Source organism: Aulonocara stuartgranti (assembly GCF_965226115.1).
Source record: "Aulonocara stuartgranti genome assembly, chromosome: 1".
Classification (NCBI taxonomy): domain Eukaryota; kingdom Metazoa; phylum Chordata; class Actinopteri; order Cichliformes; family Cichlidae; genus Aulonocara; species Aulonocara stuartgranti.
Window position 1 is genome coordinate 2884114 of NC_138939.1, and position 19622 is coordinate 2903735.

The 19622-nt window shown below is 43.7% G+C and overlaps 2 protein-coding genes across 2 annotated transcripts; both read right to left on the reverse strand.

The window, feature by feature from the left end:
* Nucleotides 1-632: 632 nt before the first annotated feature.
* On the reverse strand, nucleotides 633-7349 carry LOC309711251 (WD repeat-containing protein 88-like). The gene is made up of 11 exons (XM_082541433.1): nucleotides 7145-7349; nucleotides 5880-5990; nucleotides 4778-4866; nucleotides 3908-3971; nucleotides 3594-3732; nucleotides 3387-3516; nucleotides 2993-3180; nucleotides 2412-2494; nucleotides 2251-2319; nucleotides 1037-1135; nucleotides 633-930 (listed from the first exon to the last, which is right to left on the reverse strand). The coding sequence occupies exons 1-11, from the start codon at nucleotides 7232-7234 to the stop codon at nucleotides 805-807; spliced, it is 1188 nt and encodes a 395-aa protein (XP_082397559.1). The 5' UTR covers nucleotides 7235-7349; the 3' UTR covers nucleotides 633-804.
* Nucleotides 7350-13963: 6614 nt separating this feature from the next.
* Nucleotides 13964-19441, reverse strand: LOC309710095 (uncharacterized protein). The gene is made up of 4 exons (XM_082539307.1): nucleotides 19378-19441; nucleotides 19207-19295; nucleotides 16981-17090; nucleotides 13964-15269 (listed from the first exon to the last, which is right to left on the reverse strand). Exons 2-4 carry the CDS (start codon nucleotides 19257-19259, stop codon nucleotides 14761-14763), a joined length of 672 nt encoding a protein of 223 aa, XP_082395433.1. The 5' UTR covers nucleotides 19260-19295; nucleotides 19378-19441; the 3' UTR covers nucleotides 13964-14760.
* Nucleotides 19442-19622: the final 181 nt, after the last annotated feature.

Consider the following 19622-nt stretch of genomic DNA (forward strand, 5'->3'; position numbering starts at 1 on the left):
AGTTACTGAAATCCAAAGATGCATTTCAGGCGTCACTTCAGCTGAGTTCAACACACCCAGATGTTTGGTGGCTAATCTACGCATCACATCACTTCCACTTTCCCATGCTGTCAGCTGATTGTGACATCACTGGTCTGGTCCAATCATCTTTCAGGCCAATCAACCTTTACACGTACTTTAAATCTCAGTGCACATCTGCCATTTCACTTGCAGATGCCTTTGTGCAACCCACCTCCATTCAAGCATCTTCATCTCCACCACCGGCGTCTAGACTCCGGCGTCCCTGCACTAATCCCGATCCCGCCGGGATTCAATGCCATCAGAGACAAATATCTCAAAATGAATTCTGTACTTCAATAAATCATATTTGCTTCCTTCCTTGGACCTCTCTTTATTGATATGCTGTGTAACCACCTACGTGGGTCAGCTGGACACATCCTGGAGAGCTTACACGGGTGGGCAACTTCAAATCACCACACGCATGTCTTTAGACTGGGAAGGACCCACAGACACAGCAGAACATATGAAGTCCATCCAGAAACACCTCAGACTGGATTCATGAGCTTGGCAGCGTGGGTGGAGGTGGAGGTGATGTAAAGCTTATATGAGCCACCAAACACCTGGGAAGCAGACAGATGTGTGACTCCAGACTCAAAGAACTTACACATTTATTTATACAGCAGCATTATCAGAACCAGGATTACAGAGTTTCATACTCGGAATCATTTTAACATCAGATTCGATTTTCGGTTTAAAAACTAGACCTTGCAAAACTTAGTACAACATTTCCTCCTGCGCAGGAAGTCATGTAAGCAGTGGCGGCTGCGGTCGGTATGCGGTCGGCGATTTGAGGCGACAGAAGACGCACTGCGTGAGCAGCTCTGAGGTCAGCAGTCTGGACACTGGGAATGGCTTTCCACACTCTTCACACTGCAAACACACACAGTGTCGTCATCACAGACCACCAGCAGCTGTGGGGAGTCTAAAACATTTAAATCAGAGAAAAAAGGACACAGGATCCATGAACGACTCAGACCTTGAGGATGTGAATTCCCGCTCCCTCCGCGTTCCTCTTCTTCATGACCTCTGGGATTTCTTCCATGTTCTCTATGTCCCACAGCCGAACAGTCCCGTCCTGCAGAGACAGACGCGGTGAAATTGTTGTCGTCGTCTAACAGAGTTTCAAATTTAACCTTCAATATTTAAAAATGATATGTGCCCCAAAAACACCTTCATCTTCATCAGGAAATGAAGTAACAAACTGAGTGGAGAGCATCCTCTGATCCTGACAGAGGGTTGAATTGCACTGAACTTCACAGCCATGAGCGGCAGTCACGAGGCTTCAAATGTGACTCTGTTATATAATTACTGACACTGAAGGAATCACAGCTTGAAGATGGTCCTGGAGTCCAAATGCAGGTGAACGAGAGATCTTTCCATCAGTCCCACATGGTGATGTGACCCTGCAGCTAGTTTTCTTCATTGTGACAGATAGGAAGGAACTTTGACTCCACCCGTCCTGGGCCCATGATGCTGCTTACAGCTGACCAGCTCAGAATACAAAACAAACACACCCTTTGGTGTCTTCACCCACTTCTTGCTCTGATGTCTTTCTGTGAAATGTGCCGGCATCAGAAAGTTTCTGCATGACCTGTGTTGTTCTCAGATGACGCGCTTTGGTCCGTCTCTGCTAAATATCCGCGTGGACGTCAAACTCTGCTCTGATTGGGCTGCCAAAATACATGAAACCTTCAGCACGTTCCAGCTGTTCATCACTATTAGTCAGACCTGTGTGGCGTTATGTTGATTTGCTGCCTTTTCTTAGTACTGATGTTGAGACCATCAGCCTTGGCATCCTGGCTACGTCTGTTTGTCCTGTACCTGGTTACAGGATGTCTTAGGTGAGATGCAGGAGACTAAACACTGTTTGCTTTCCAAATTTCCATAAAATGTTTTTTAACATTTCTCTGGTGCATTATCAGAAAACAGATTAAACATCCAGGGTACCAATGATATTGTAACATCCAGACCCTGCAATAAAACAGAGAAACCCCCCTGTGAACAAGCACTTTGGTGACAGTGGGAAGGAAAAACTACATTTTCACAGGAAGAAACCTCCAGCAGACCCAGGCTCAGAGATGGTGAGCACGGTGAGGGTGAGGGGAGAAAGACAGGACAAAAAAAGAAAGAAAGAAAAGCTCAAGGAGCAAAAACTTCTGGCCGGGACTGTGAGGGAAAATACTTGTGAACCTTGGAGGAAGAAGCCACCAACTTCCCGTCAGCACTCACTGACACATCTGTCACCCAATCACTGTGGCCCTGATGGGGGAAAAAGCAAAATCAGGAGTTAAGTGTCTAAAAGAACACGACCAGAAACATCAGGATGTCTTCACACAGCCGAGTTTAATCACCTTCAGCACGAGAGTCTGAGAGAGAGACGACAAATCCCAGAGAGCAACAGTCCTGTCGTAGGAGGCGGACACCAGGAGGTTCGCTGAGGAAACACAACAGGAAGTGATTTTATTAGGCAAACATTATGAGGAAGAACTGAGCATGTTCCAGTACCTGCAGAAAAACACATCAGCTCATCAGTGAGCAGTGCTTGCTTTCTAAACATAGTAAACAGCATGACGGACGCTAAGGTGCTGACATTTCTTACAAATCTTAAGCTGTGCAACCACCAGAGGTCTAAACCACCTGACCTCTGATCCTTTAGAGGTCTGCTTCTTAATGAGGGCAGAAAACATGCTTACAGCACACGACACGATGAGCTTTGTTCATTTTCATTATTAGCTAACATCCTAATGCATAAATAATTAAATAGTTAAAAATACACATTAAAAGAACTCTTTTGTCCATACGTGGATTTAGAAAGTGTTCATCGAATCAAACTCCGCCTCTTGCTCGTAGTTCAGCACAAATGTTACTGGAGAATCTGAGGACGTCAGCTGAGGACACCTGAACAGGAATGTGCCTTGCTCAGAGGTCTCACCGTCAGCAGCGGCGAGGCAGCAGGCACTCACGCTGCCTGCGTGGCCTCCCTGCAGCGGCGTCCCGCCGTGAGATCGGAACCCCCCCGCCTGCAGGTCCCACAGCTTCAGCGTCTTGTCCCACGACGCCGTGCACAGGAAGTGCCCGTTGCTGGTGAAGCAGCAGGCTGAGACGACGTTTCCATGGTTACTGATTGCGAGAATGTAAACAAGAACAAGTGCACAGGGGGCTGCTCTGAGGGTCTGAAAATTGTCATCAAACTTTTGTGAATCTGATAAATATCTGAGGCTTCAGAGTGTTTTGGATGAATCATTTTGTACCGTCTCACACTGAAGACAAAAGCCACACAGCGGGAGAGGAGCTCAGAGCATCTACAGGTCACTGAAATACTTCACCTGTCGATGGACATGGTGGTTTTCTGCGCCCGCAGGTCCCACAGTTTGACGCTGCGGTCTGCAGAGACGGTGGCCACTCGCTGGCTCTGAGGGTCGAACCGACATCGAGTGATGCAGGAGCGGTGAAGATCTGATCAAAGCAAACACACGCTCACTGACGCTCACAGGAGTATTATTGCCGACCGGGCAACATGTGACCTGTCCTACCGCTGACGTGGTGCAACATCTGTCCGCTGGCGGCGTCGCAGACGGAAACGCCATTCTGAGGATTTACAGCACAAACGACCAGCCGGCCGTCGGACGAGGAGCTGCAGGAGGTCAGCAGGCCGAGCTGCCTCGATTTCCACTGCGACAAAGATCATAAAAATGAGTCAAGCTCAGAAAAGCAAAAAGACCAAATTTATTCCATGTGTGTGAAAGAGCAGAAACACGTGCTCTGAACCCAGCGCAGAGAAATGTGTGCAGCCAATCACAGGAAGGTTGCTGGTTTGAAACTCCAGGAGCGTGACGGCAGACGTTACCAGAGTGAGTCCGGTCTCCAGGTCCCAGGCCACCATCTTCTTATCCCAGGACACTGTGACCATCCTGACACACACAGAGCAAACGTTTCATTCACAGCTGCACTCAGGCTACTACATGGACGTTTCTGCATTGTTGTTTTTTGTGAACTCTGTTTTTTTCATGTTTTTTTCATCAGCGTGAGAGATTACATGAAGCCTTACGGGTCCATGGACGATGAATAAGTCATCGATTAATTCACAAAGATGTTTTTTCCTCAAAGAAATGAAGAAAAACTTTTCCTAACAACAATCTTTTCCTGGTGCTCTGCTTGGTGGCGTGCTGTTCCAGCAGGTCCATAGTTGACTGGGTTTTTATTTTATTTGAACAACTTTATCATCAGATAAAGGTGCAAAAATTGCTACTGTTTGTTTTACAAATCTCAGAAAGTCAACTTTTACAAGTCTACTTGACTTTACAGTCTTGGTAACAGCGACTCTTCACCAGCTGGTGGAGCTTACAGTTCCAGTGACAGTGACGGGGAGCTCACGGGAACTCATTTTTCCAAATATTCAAACATTGCAGTAATCGACTACAAGGCCAGCTGCACAAATAACTGAAAAAATGTTTTAATGTTGGCCTGTACACCGCCACCTTCTAACGCTACTTCTGTAAATGTTGGCAGAAGTTCATCTCACCCTTTCTTTTACACCAAATCACTTCTGCCTCACTTGAAAAGACCCGACAGCTCAGCTTTGACCAAGACAAAAGGAATACAGGTGGAAAGATTTTGGCTTCCAGGGCATAATGTTTGCAAAATTCAAAAGAGAAATCATCTGCTCTCAGCTGCAGGATCATAACCTAGCTGAATTTAAAGCTAATGTGGAACCCACCTGTTGCTGTTTGGGATCAGAGCACACTCAGTGATGGCTTTACTGTGAACTCCATCAAACGTCCTCAGAGGCTGACAGCTCCCCACATCCTACACAGGTCAGAGGTCAACCAGGAAGAGTGAATATGGAACAACCTTCTGATGATTTATTCCTAAACTTTCTGTGGAATGAATTCATCAGAAAACTGATCTACAGAGAGGCTGTTCAGTCAAACACAGATTCTGAGATTCTACAGACTGATGTGGACACACAAAAACACAAATACGAGGCTTTTCTCTCAGGGTTTGCAGAAGAGCATCTCTCAGCACACAACCTTGAAGAAGATGGGTTAAAGTAGCAGACCACACGGGGAGCCACGCCTGTCCGCTAAGAACAAGAAGCTGAAGCTACAGTTTACACATGCTCACCAAAATAAGACGATAAAAAAAACTGGAACTGTCTGATCTTCTGTATTTCTAGTTGGGACATTGAGACGGTGGGATTGATCCATCCTGCCTTGTGTCCTGATTTCAGGCTGCTGGTAGCTTAAGAGTGTAGAGTTACGTTCACTTTGGCACACTTTGGTGTCAACTTAGCAACATTTAAACATCATTTAAACTCCACAGCATACCCGAGTGTTGTTGCTGACTATTTCCATGCCTATTTGACCACAGTGTACCATCTTCTGATGGCTCCTTCCAGCCACAAAGCTCAAATCGTCTCACACTGGTTTCTTGAACATGACGATGAGTTAACTGTACTCCAACAGCCTCCACAGAACTTTGGGGATGTGGTGGAACAGGAGATTCAAAGTACAAAGTATCTCCTGGTTGCAGCAGATGGCCGCCCCTCCCTGAGCCTGGTTCTGTCGGAGGTTTCTTCCTGTTAAAAGGAAGTTTTTCTTTCCCACTGTCACCAAAGTGCTTGCTCATAGGGGGTCATATGATTGTTGGCTAGGATCTATCTTACAATATAAAGTGCCTTGAGGCGACTGTTGTTGTGATTTGGCGCTGTGTAAATAAAACTGAATTGAACTGACATTAGAAACTCGAGTGTAAACCAACCCTAAAATCAAAACAGGCACATCAACTCATAAAAACTGCCGACCATGACAGCAGCTTACCCAGAGGACAGCGGTGCAGTCTGAGGAGCAGCTCAGGATGCAGCGATTGTCGCAGCAGACTCGAGCTGTGGTCACAGCATCGTTGTGAGCTTGCAACACCTTCACTGGGACCTGCAGACACAGATTATACAGCAAACTAGCAGAAGACCATTGAGGAGAAAGACAGAAGACTGACATCTACTGTACAAAGAACATCCATGCAGTGGTTGCCCAGTATAATTATGGACCAGCTTCGGATAGCAATATATTTTGGGCTATTGGAGCTCAAATTCTAAGCTTTGGTTTTAAATGAATGCTTGTTTTGCAATAGCTGAGAGAACAGGAGAAAGTGGGATCTTACCGCACATAGAACCCAGACAGAGAAATAGAGGTAAGATTTGGTGCTGCGGATAAAAATATAGAGTTGATGATGTGCATTTCCCTACTTTAAAATGAGGGCGGAATGGCTTAAAGCCAGTTTGCATGTTTGGCCCTCCCCTCTGACTCACTCAATGACCCGTGGCTGCCCTACCACCTAAAAGCCTTTTAGGTTGGGGTTTCTGGGTCTTACTGTCCCGTGAAGGTCTTTCTTATGTCCCCAGATGATTTTTAAGGGAAACTTTCCTAACCAGCTTAGAGGCATCAATGTCAAACATGAAATAAAGGCAGGCTAGTGCAAGATAAGCCATTTTACCTGGTTTTGCAATACACATGCAACTCTGCCCATCAGTGTCACTTTTACAAATAGTTTTCAGACTCATCTTACAACATTAATCTGCGTATAACAGTCCACACTGACAGCACAGATTTTTAAAAATGATTTACAGATCCTTTATTATGACGCTCACGCTGGTGAATCCTAATTTTGAAACGTTCATTTGGTTGATCCAGTGGCGCCTTGAGGCCGTTCACTAATCTGCCCATGTTTCTATGAGCTCTTCTTATGTTTTGTAAATGAAATCTTAAGCTCGATAAAACGTCAATACATCAAAGATAAAAGTAGCGACCTCAGTATTGCACTGTACTTAGACTCTAGGAATTGTAATAGTGCTTTACTATTACCTGAACTTTATAATAACTGTTACAGAATTACTGGAAGTTACAGAATAAATATGCCTGCTCCATCTCAGTCAGACTGTCGGGATCAGACGCTCTAAAATAACTTTGTTCTCGTGAAGCGCTTCAGACCAAGAGACAGGATGCAGGATTCTAACTTTGCACAAACCTCACATGCAAGTGAACGCATCACGCTAACGTTAGCCACCGAGCTAACCGTTTCGGTTTACCTGAGACTCCCAGCTCCACGCTCCTCTCTCCTCTTCTCCGCCTTCTGAAGGCTCCTCCGCTGACAAAGGGTCGATGTTCCTTGACGCCATTTTTCGGTACAAATAAAACTTGTCGTTTAGCCAAAAGCCACATTAGCTGATGACAGTTACCGTGGCAACAGCCTCACAAGCGAAATTTGGTGCATTCGGGGGCGGTGGGAGATAAGATAATTAGTTGATAATTCGATTTTTGATGGAAACGGAAACAAGCAAAATGCGCACGCACTTTGACAGTTAATGATAATTATACTACTGTTTAACACCGCGTGTTTCAGTTTGAGTTAATCTAATTATGGTTCTGTGAAATAACACTCAGTGATTTTCAGAGTTCAGTCAGACTGATGTCAGAGTTATGTCCGTGATCACCACTGTATGAAAGCTTTAGTCACATTTAAGGGCAATATCACCAAAATACAGTAAAAGATCTCCTTGAATGTTTCAGATAAAATGGAAAATAGACTCATGCAGTAAATATTCTTTTATTGGAGAGAAAACTGTGCAGTATAATTTACTTGAGATGTTGAAGATATGAGAGCATTAAACAGGCTGATGTTTGGAAGAGGCTCTGACAGGAGAGAGATGATACAGAAACATGGCATCCTTATAAAATACTGACACACTTTATGAACGGACAACTTTTCACAGCTCTTTGAACATTTAAATGAGCTGCATACTTTCCCCACTGAAACCAGCACAATCCCTCTGTGATGAAAACAATATTTGAACTAAATGTACTGTGGATAAATCAAAGCATTATCAAAGTTGTCCGTGGTTCCCTTATTTTTACAGACTACAGAGAGCTGTCTGTTGTCCCCCTGTTCTCCTCTATATCTCTCAGTTGATGCTGGCTCCTTTTTCTCCTCCTCTTCCTCACACACTGTCCTGGTGTCTCATCAGGGGTGGAGAGCCTCTGTCACGTCTCACCTTCTCAATTCTGACTCTGGACACTTGCAGAAGGAAATCAACCATGGCAGTTAGCAACTAAAGCAGCACAACTAAAACAGGACACAGGATCCTGCAGAACATTGGTCTTTATAACAAAGGTGACAACTCAGGTTGTTTGATATAAGCCTGACAAAAACAGCAGAGAAACAGGAGGAGGACTTCTCCATCTACTGTCTCTCTCATTAGTGGTTTAAACAGGGTGAGAGCTCTTTTACGGACAAACTTCAGCACTGCATGGTTGAGTCTGTGTCCTCACCACAGTTCGCGGGCCACATATTTGGTGAACCGTCTCATACATGCCAACCCTCCCGACTTTTCCGGGAGAATCCCGCATTTCAGAGCCCCTCCTGAAAACCTCCCGGAGCCACCATTCTCCCGAATTTCTCCCGAATTTCAACCCGGACAACAAAATTGAAAAAACATATGGCAGAATTCATAGCGCGGCCCAGCCAATTCCAGTTTCCAACAATGGCGGCAGCTTGTAGTTTTAATATTACTCTTATTTCTCTTTCTGGGTCACAAAATAAACTTTGAAACTATTTTCAGGCGAGAATGTAGCTGTGTAAACTTCAAATCTCTGAGACGGCGAGAACACCGGACTCCCGGCACATCGTTTTCAACCCCCCGCGGTCTTTCGCTACTCGGGTTAAACAGGATATATAAGTCACTTCGATAACTTCAAAATGTTCTTGTTTGGCTTTTCCAGTGTTTTACTTGTTCGTGAGTAAATCGTTTTGGCTGAGATTAAAGTTACTCGATTCGATTAAATGTAACTTTATTAATCCCTCGGGAGGGGTCCTCTGGGGTTTTCACAAAGCTGAATAAACGTCAAACAGAAAACTGATTAAACAAAGTGTGAGACGGTGGAGAATTGACGCCAGCGCCCGGTTATATTTTAGACAGCAAGGAGCAGACGCAGTTTCACTCCACCGAGGGAGCTCGTGACGTACTACGCGGCTTTCTTTAGACCGCGAAGGCGGGTCCTCAGGTGGAAGCAGCCTCTGAATTTGGACACCCCCGCTGTTTCCGGCCAGCCAATAATAACGGTGACATTTAACGTATTTTGTCGAATAAATAAACACTGTAAAATATATTTGCCCCCCCCCAACAGCCCTTTGAATGTTGGCAAGTATGAGCCGTCTGCTCGGTGTTTCCTAAAACGTTAAAGTACGTTTGGCTTCACACTGACAAACAGACCCAGCTTCGGCACAAACCTAAACTAACTAACCGACCAAAGAGCCGCGTTAAGTGGCGATATCACTAACGTCACGTAACTTAGCCGAAGGTTAGCTAAATTTGACTTTGTAAGACTTTTTCATTATGCTAACATTTGTGATATGACTGCACTATGCTGCTGTTGTTGACTCCACCTAATTCTACAATTCTTTCATTATGCTAACATGTGTCCTGGTGTATATATGAAGTGAGATTAAAAACCCAGAACTAACTTTTAAGAGTTTATTTCTTCTCCGCTTCGACCGTCGGCCATTTCCCCCCAAAACGTCCTCCAACCTATGATTCCAATGAATCCTGGTGGGTCACGAACTGCTTTTAAGCATCTTGTCATCGTCGTTCCAACAGAGCGTGTTTGTTTTGATTCGTAGACCCCGAAAATGGTGCCGGGCTCCCACAATGCATTGCGGCGTGCCGTCAACTCCAAAGCGTCATTCAAATCTGTGAGCGCGGGCAAGGAACGCCGCCTCTCCGCGTGCGTTTCTTGTGACGTCACTGGCAGATCAAAGGCGTTCGCGCTTGCTGTGACCTGTCAGTAACGTCACAGACAACCGAGCCTATAAATAACGGCTCTCAGACAGAAAAATCAGAACTGATGCTCATCTGTTTGCAAAACGTTCAGCAGTCGGCGCTCTGTAATACAAGAAAATTCTCACAGGCTCAGACGAAGAAAATCAAATTTGTGACACAACAATGGAAACATTAAATGAAAATTCAATCGTGGTCACACCAGACCAGATTATCCCGCCAATCAACAGGTGCCTTGAAAGGCTCTCTGAAGTTCAGTGGAGCATTATAGAAAATGGAAAATGCGACTCCAGCGTCCATGCCGTGCTCGCTGAAATGATTTCTGAAATCATTCAGATCGCCTCTGCCAGCATCCTGGAAATAGCCCTTCCTGTTATTCAGGAACCCATGATAAGGGAAGAGCTTATGGATGAGGGGAAAATAAGGGTGTCCCTCGGAGACTCGATCTCAGCTGCCATCGCCGGCGCTCTTAATGTCTCAAAACAGCAAGATAAGAGCGCTGACAAGCTGACGCTGATGGTTGAGGAAGAGATCTCAGAAAAGGTCAGCTTAACCATTGCACTGATTGAAGCAAGCCCTGATTTCCTGCAAGACCCTGCGGTTTATTTTAGCGGCAAACTTAGTAATATTAAAAAACTAGACCGCATGGTTTCTTGCGCTGCCTCATGCCTGAAAAGGTATGCAGCATGTAAGCTGCCGTTCCAGTGTGGGACAAGCAGCTCTGATTCCGGTACAGAAAATCTAATTTGGGACACAACAATGGCAACACGCAACAAAAACAAAAATTCAATGGTGGTCACACCAGACCAGATTATCCCGCCAATCAACAGGTGCTTTGAAAGGCTCTCTGAAGTTCAGTGGAGCATTATAGAAAATGGAAAATGCGACTCCAGCGTCCATGCCGTGCTCGCTGATATGATTTCTGAAATCATTCAGATCGCCTCTGCCAGCATCCTGGAGATTGCCCTTCCTGTTATTCAGGAACCCATGATAAGGGAAGAGCTTATGGATGAGGGGAAAATAAGGGTGTCCCTCGGAGACTCGATCTCAGCTGCCATCGCCGGCGCTCTTAATGTCTCAAAACAGCAAGATAAGAGCGCTGACAAGCTGACGCTGATGGTTGAGGAAGAGATCTCAGAAAAGGTCAGCTCAACCATTGCACTGATTGAAGCAAGCCCTGATTTCCCAGTAGACCCTGCCGTTTATGTTAGCGGCAAATTTAGTAGTATTAAGAAACTACACCGCATGGTTTGTTGCGCTGCCTCATGCCTGAAAAGGTATGCAGCATGTAAGCTGCGCTGCCAGTGTGGGACAAATGGGTCTCATTCCAGTACAGAACGTACTGGTTCAAAAATATCAGTGCAATCAGCAATCGCAGAGATTTCTGTTATTCTGTCAACAAGGAGCTCAGATGGAGAGATGACAGGAAAAGATAAAGATGAGGTCCCAGAAGAATCAGCTGTAACAGCACAAAGCAAAATAAAACCCACTGCAGAAACACAAAGTATCCAGGCTCCAACCCCAGTAGAAATGGTTGCAGCTGACATCGTAGGTGAGATACTTGCTAACATGGATTCAAGCAGTGAAGAGCTCTGTGAGAAATGTAACTTACCCAAACCTGCCTTTAATGCAGGCTTAATTATCCACAAGGTGAGACACTTCTTCTCCAAATGTGTGCCATCCACCTCACACGCCAGGCTCAAAGCACGCAAACACAACTTTTCCATGTTTGCAAAAAAACAATTTGAAAAAATGAAAACAGAGCTGAAAAAAAGAATAAAGGCAAACAGGAAACATTTTGTTTGTCTACAAAACATTTGCAGCCACCCCAAGAAGGAAACTGCGCCCTCCAATGAAAGTATAGTTTTCATTCTCCCAGGGTCAGTACCTGAAACGGCTGCTCCCCAGAGTACAGAGGCTCATCGCTCCCCTTCTCGACATACAGCAAGCCTGGGAACCGCAATTAAACGTTCTTCTTCAGTCGACTTTAACGTCATTAGATCAGACGTTAATCAGTTATTTGACAAATTAACAAAGAAAGAAGAACTCTTCCTCATCGATAAGACCTTGGGGGACTTTAAAAATAGTGGGCATATCAGGAATTTTACGGAGGACTTAGTGGCAAACCTGTTTGATCTACTTACGGTGGATCGAGGCTATCAAATCCCCATACCTCTAATGGGTAGGTCCCTCTCAGACACGGTCATCTCCAGGACGCCACAATCAGTAGAGGGCTCAAAGCGTCCCATTTCTGCTGAAGTCCTCTATGTCCTCATAGATGACACAGTAGAAAGGTTTTTGCAGAAGCTTTTACTCTGGGTGGAGAATGAAGAGAAAGATCAAATTGTTCAAATGGACAAGATTTCTGGGGCCCTGGAAGACATCCACAACTTTATTAAAAGAACACAGACCACAACACAGGAGAAAAGCCCTGCTTCAGATGGCAGAGGAAAAGAATCTGATGCATCACTTCCAACACCAAAACCTGGGAGCATTTCTCCAGAAAAATGCTCTGTGGCATCTGAAAAACCACCTCGAACGCCAAAAACTGGGAGCATTTCTCCAGGTAGATGCTCTGTGGCATCTGAAAAACCACCTCAAATGCCAAAAACTGGGAGCATTTCTCCAGGTAGATGCTCTGTGGCATCTGAAAAACCACCTCGAACGCCAAAAACTGGGAGCATTTCTCCAGAAAAATGCTCTGTGGCATCTGAAAAACCACCTCGAATGCCAAAACCTGGGAGCATTTCTCCAGAAAAATCATCTGGAGCCTTGAGCCTGAAACACTCTCTCAAAGATTTCTCCAAAATATCAGAGATGGATTCTGTGTCAGGTTCATCTTCTGATGTTGAGAAAATTTCCAATGACCTTGCGTTGCTCCTTATCATGAGAGTCATCCATAAATCTAAACCTGAGACCCAAAAGTTTGCTGCTCGGATCGCAACTACTACAAAAGAAATAGACACGGTCATCAATCGTCTGAGCAATCTAATGCAGCCTGAACTCAGCAGCACAGCGTCTGCCACAAGTCTGACAAATGACAAGACAAAGTTCATCAAGAAAATAGCCAAACGCCTCATCAAGGAGTTTGGCTCCCCAGACAATGTCTTAAAGGCTTCGATGGCAAATGATTCATCTTTTGATGAGGCTCTGATTAGACATCTAAAAATCACTCTCGGAGTCATCCCGGGTCCCCCAAAGACGTCCAAAATATCCAGGTTTTTTTCTGCGGTGGGAAAAACATTGCTAAAACCCTTCAGGTGGTTCACTAAAGCCAGAGATCATTAAAATGACCATTTTGGCTTTTCCCACTGCCCTGCTTCTTTTAAAATCTTGAAGCAGACTTTTAGCACCAAATCCTTTTTTTAAAAACATCACCATAAAATTTTGGGATCAGCCCTCAAATCCAAATTTTAGAACTGTAGTTCACGCCATCTCGTCTCCTTTTGATTTCCATCCCCCCAACCGGTCGCAGCGGATGGCCGTCCCTTCTGAGCCCGGTTCCGTTGGAAGTTTCTTCCTGTTAAAGGGAGTTTTTCTTCCCCACAGTCGCCTCGTGCTTGCTCAGAGGGGGATCATTTGATTGTTGGGGTTCTCTGTAGTACAGTAGGGCTTTGACCTTACAGTACAAACAGGGAGGAGACTTTGGCTTGATTTTTAAAATATCTAATTCGGCATGAAATAAAAAAAATCCAAATTAAAAATGCATTCCAAGTTTGTTTGTGTTTTTCTTCTGTTGTCAAATATGTAGAAAGTGTTACACGTGTGATTTTAGTCATTTTGCATCAGTTTGTAGCCGACGTGTCTGTTTGTGATCATCCTGCATCTGTTTTTGTCTGATTTGTGTCTTAGTTTGGTCAATTTGCATCACTTTTGTGGCCCAATTTAGTTGTTTTGCATGTATTTGTGGCAAAATGTGTGGACGCTGTTTGACGTTGCTATGTTTTGTCTTAATGCTTCACTTTGGTTGTTTATGTATGTGCTCATTTTGATTCTAGATGTAGACCTGACATCTGAAAATTAGCACCTAGCCCACTTCGAACATTTTTTTTAGTCCAAATAAAAAAATGTTAATACATTTTTTTTTATTTCGCCAACCTTGTAGAGCAGTGGTTCCCAAACCTTTTTTGCTAGGCCCCCCTTTGTTTTACAAGAAAAATGTTCGCTAAAAAATATTATTAGCCAAAGCTTTCACTGGAAGTCAGTTACTGGTGTCAGGCCAGCTCCCACTTCTTCTTTTGTGTTACTTCTGCATATAAGTATACACAAAGAGACATTGAGACCTGAATCACAAATAAAAGCCACCTTCAAGATTAACAAACACTGTTTAAAGAGCTCCGTATAAACTTCTGTGTGCAACAAGGCCTCTGTAGCATCCAGACCACACTGATCTAGGTCTTCTTGGTAGAAGAAGGTGTTTCCTTTTTCCAGATGTTTAAATGCCAGCCTCCCCAGATTCAGAAGAAATTTCCTTTCAGCCATCTCACTTGTTTCATGTCCCCCCACATGTTTGTTCCCCTTCTTCATCTGAACCAACAAGAAGTGTGAGTACATGTCAGTCAGGGTCTTGGGCAGCTCTCCTCTCTGCTCTGTAGTCAACATGTGCTCCAGAACTGTAGCAGTGATCCAGCAGAAGACTGGGATTCTACACATGATGTGGAGGCTCCTGGATGTCTTCATGTGGGAGATGATTCTGGACAGCTCTTCATCACTGAATCTCCTCCTGAAGTACTCCTCCTTCTGGGCATCAGTGAAGCCTCGTACTTCTGTTACCCTGTCAACACGTCTAGGAGGGATCTGATTGGCTGCTGCAGGTCGGGGAGTTATCCAGACGAGAGCCGAGGGAAGCAGATTCCCCTGGATGAGGTTTGTCAGCAGCTGGCTGACTGATGACTTCTCTGTGACATCAGACAGCAGCTTCCCGTTGGTGAAATCCAATGATCCAAGTCTGCTTTCATCCAGGCCGTCAAAGATGAACAAAAGTTTACAGACAGCCAGCTTCTCTGCTGTGACCTTCTGTAATGTTGGAATGGAAAACATGGAGCAGCTCCAGAAGACTGTACTGCTCGTCTCTGATCAGCGACGCTGTTGGTCAGAACCACTCTGATGGGTCTCTGTTGGTCAGGTAAGGCTTTAAAGGTGTCGTGACACCTGACTGTAATGTCATCAAGAGCCTCCATCTTGGAAGCTGCCTCCAGCTGCATCACCTCATGTTGGTTATGAACGTCTTCATTCTGTCCCTCTGTGATGTAGAGCTCAGTGTAGATCCTGTTCGGGAGGGTTCCACTTCCTGTATTATCAGTTTCTTCAGTCACACTTTCAAACCTCCTCCTCAGACTGGTCTTATATTCTTCTAAAACCTCTTCCAGACTCGCATCTGCTGATTGACAACAAGAAACCAAAAAGAATGAAATGTCTTTAGTGTGTGAAACTGCATGAAAAACAGACTTTTATCTTTTGACGGGAGGGATGGGAATGGTGTTAAGCATTGTAAATTGTAAATAAGCTTCAGAAAATAGTAAATCATGTAACATGACATTTTCGGCATTAAGTTATAACCAGTGTGTGACTTATTTAAAACATTTTGATTCATAATCAGAACCTTTTTTTGTCACAGCAGAGACAAGAAGCAACTGTTAAAAATGTTCCTAATGAGACATTTTAAGAGGAGGGAAAATCCCCCTCATACTGGCTTCACATCATTGGCTTCTTGTTAAATCCAGAGCTGAATTCAAAATGCTTCTCACATAAAAAGGGCCATAATAAAACAGCCCCATCTTATCTGAGAGGCCTCACAGTATCATATCAGATAGATGGAGCACTTTGCTCTCAGCCTGCAGGTTTTATCCTGCCCTCCTCCCCTCATTCCAACCAGTCGTGGTGGATGGCGGCCCGTCACTGAACCTGGTTCCGTCTCAGTTTTCGACTGTACAAAGAGAGAGTTCTTCTTTCTTAATGTCTCCAAGTCGTTGCTCGTAGGGAGTTGTCTGAGGCTTTATTACTGAGGCTTTACCTAACACTATAAAGTGCCTTAAGGTGGCTGTTGTGACTTGGTGCTATATGAATAAAATTTAAGCGATAGCAGAAAAGCAACAAAAACTGTTAACCCAAGAAAATAATGGAAGGAAATAGTTCTGAATATGCTTAATACGCGAATCCTCATCTTATATAGTTCATGTAATCTGCTACATGTAATTTCATTCAGTGTGATGTTATATGTAATCTGTGTGGGAAAAACGAGTTATTGTCGTCTTAGTGAGCTCTGTGGGTCAGACGTTTCTGGCTCTGTACGAAGAGAGGGCTCGTGAGCGCGCTCCATTTGTTCTCCATGTGATCCTTTACTCTCTCTGTGCTACTGCGTCTCTTTGCCTGCTGTGCTACACCCTGGGATTACTGTTGCTGTTGTTTGGCCATTTACATGATTCTGTTCTTGTTGTACAGTAGCTGCTTAATAAAGTGTGTACATGAACTCTGCTCTTCTTTAGATGATCTTTTGTTGAGTGTTTTTTTTGTTTTTTATTTCATCTAAAAATCTACAAATGACCAGCTAAACTTTTGGCCCAGCAGCACACGCAGCCATACAAACTATTTCATTTTGAGCTGCTGCTATGAAATCAGAGCCAAATGGAAAAGCCTGCTGCAGCGTTTTTCACTCTGATTTTCTGTTTGTATTTGGATTCAGCCAGTATCCAGTATTTTGATCATTTATTTCCAACAAACAATTGAATCCTTTCGTTTCTAACACATCACCCAGTTTGCATCAGTATTGATCTCCAGCATGTTTTTCTCCGCGCGAGAGCCATTATGCTTTCAGTGTGTTCCTCTGATTGTTTTGAGTAGTATATATTGAGGATTGCCTGATATTGTGAGCAGGTGGGGAACATGACAGCTGAACTTTAGCAAACCAGGTGAAAAATAATTAAGACAGGAAGTAAAACTAACGTGAGACATGAAAGGAAACAACATTCAAAGTAAAACAGGAAAAAAACCTATACCATAAAAAATCGAATGAAATCTTTTTCATGCACCTACAAAACAAGAAGTCAAGTTTTCAAAAATGTGTTCATCAGCACACGGATACCGACTCTTACTTTGGACAGAGACGCCACAACTGGTAGCGACTGAATCCTCTGAGACATCTTGACCCAAAGCACAGCAGGACAACTGCTCCTCCTCCTCCACACCAACATCACTGTTCTCTCTGAGGACACAAAGGGAAAATTATTATTACCAGTGCAACTGTCAAAGTGACCAAAGTGACTCACACGCAGGTGTTTACAGTGCATTCATCTGTAGTGAATAGTGAAGCACAGTTCAAAAAGACAACAGGACGAGTTGATGCAGGAACTTGCCTTAGTTAAAGGTACAGCTGCACAAACTAAGTTCAAACCTGATCCTTTTCTATGCAGAGCTCTTCTCTAAGGTCAAAAGTGTTCTCCTCAAGGTTTCCCACCCAATGACTGCTTTCAGTTTGTCACGTTAGGTGCAGTGTGGAAGATTATTCCACGATCAATGGTCTTTGATCAATGATTGTTGATCAATGGTCATGACAATTTGCATATTCATGATCAAGGAACTGACGTCACAGCCAGTGGGCTGGTTTCAGTCATTGTACAAATGTACTGTTTATAAGACTGGAAAGCTGCAGTCAGCTGTGTGTGACCACCCAACAATTTATCGTTGATGGAGTTCATCTTGTTCCAGAACAAGGAAGGGAAAATGCAGCTTTTTCCCTTCTGCTGTCTTTCTCGAACTGAGCAAAACTATGACGTGGGAGAAGTGGAACTGCTAGCTGGCGGGAGGGAGCAGAACACCTGCTCATTGTTCATCGTTTGACTGACCACAAGCATCTTGCATATCTCACAGCAGCCACTCAAGACAAACCAGGTGGGCCCTCTCCTTTGCTTGGTTCAACTGTGTTATGATCTATAGACCCGGCAACCCAAAACGAGAAACCCAACACTTTGTCCCGTCAATTCTCAACTTCTGATGCCACGGCAGAGGAGACCATTATTTTCCCGCCCTCCTGCATTGTTTGTTTGCTGTACTAAGAGATTGAGTCATTTTCTGCAATGCATAGCGGGACACATGTCCCAGATGTTGAACTTCACATCATATCATGCTTTGTAGATACTTGCAAATCTCTATAATATTAAAGCTTGGCATTCTACACAAAAAAGCTATGAAACCCTGAAAAAGAACCAGCTGTTTTTCTGTGTTCTTTAAATTAATATATTGACCATTATTAGCTGCAAAGGCCTTTGAAACGGATTTGCACAGGGCAGATGTATTCAGGTGAAAATGTATGACTATATTATGCCAAGCTTTTGAGGATCTTAATGTCTTTTTCCTTTTTGGCAGTTTTGTTCGCTGACTGTGGCAGATCAATACTGAACTACAGGTTAAAAGTCTTCATATAACAGGAAAGTTTTTCAGCTGCATTATTCACTTGGAAACTCAATCTCTGATTTTCAGAATCCATTTGTTCCATTCCAATCATATTACCAAATCATACACTTTTGTTGTTGTTATAAATGTTATTTTGGTTTTAGCGACAGCAATTCTTCGCTTCTTTTTGACTTTTTAAAGATGCATCTTGTGGGCTTCAAGTATTTGGAGTTTCCATCCAAACTTCTACATTCTGAAGCCTCTACAGCTCTGAAGATATTCAGAGATGCTGAACCAAACAACCAACCGTGTCTTCTAAGCCTACATTTTATTTCTTTTTAGTTTGATGACAAAAAGTAGCCCCTCACTCAGCCGTACATCTCTGGGCTCAACTCTAAAGTCCAACCTCCTCCTTAGGTTTGTCCTTAAGGCTAAAAGTCCAAATTCTTGAGACGTAACAAAATTCAGTTAAAATGAAGTCTTCATTTTAAACTAATCTTACAAACCAATACCAACTAAAAATTGGCAACTAATATTACCAAAGTCACTTTGACTATTCTCATAAACTGATCGGACTGCATTCATTTTATATATAAAGCTCCAGTCACCTCAAAGTGTTACTGGGCACTGCGCTGGTATGGAATGACTGATAAACGTCTGTACAGGTGTTTTTGAAGTAATAATCATCATAATCTCAAACTTCCAGGAGTAAACTCCACTGACACCAAGTCCACCTGTTTGTCCACATTCTTTTAAAGATTTCAAAGTGAAACTTTTTGCACGGATACTGTGGAATTTTCTCTTCTTCCTGTTAAACCAGTCCTCTCCCACTCAATCTTACTTGTCCTTTTAAACTTGTAATTGTTTCTACATACTGATTTCACCTATGTTCTCTATTTCCTTCGTGTACATTAGAGACAGTATCTTACTTTGTGTCGGTCACAGACAGACGGCTGGATCCTGGAGACTCCAGATCACTCATCTTCAGTCAGTCTGAGAGAGAAACCAGCAGTACTGACTGTGAAAGGAGAACCAGAATCATGGTGAATCTCTTTTCAGGAGTCACATCCAAGACTGACAGAACAAAAAATGAAACACACTCATGGTCTCGTAAAAAGTGACTGTGAGGAGAAGGAGGCAGGCCTTCATCAACACAAATCAAACAATTATTAATTAATTCGATTTTTGATGGAAACGGAAACAAGCAAAATACGCACTTACTTTGACAGTTAATGATAATTATACTACTGTTTAACACCGCGTGTTTCAGTTTGAGTTAATCTAATTATGGTTCTGTGAAATAACACTCAGTGATTTTCAGAGTTCAGTCAGACTGATGTCAGAG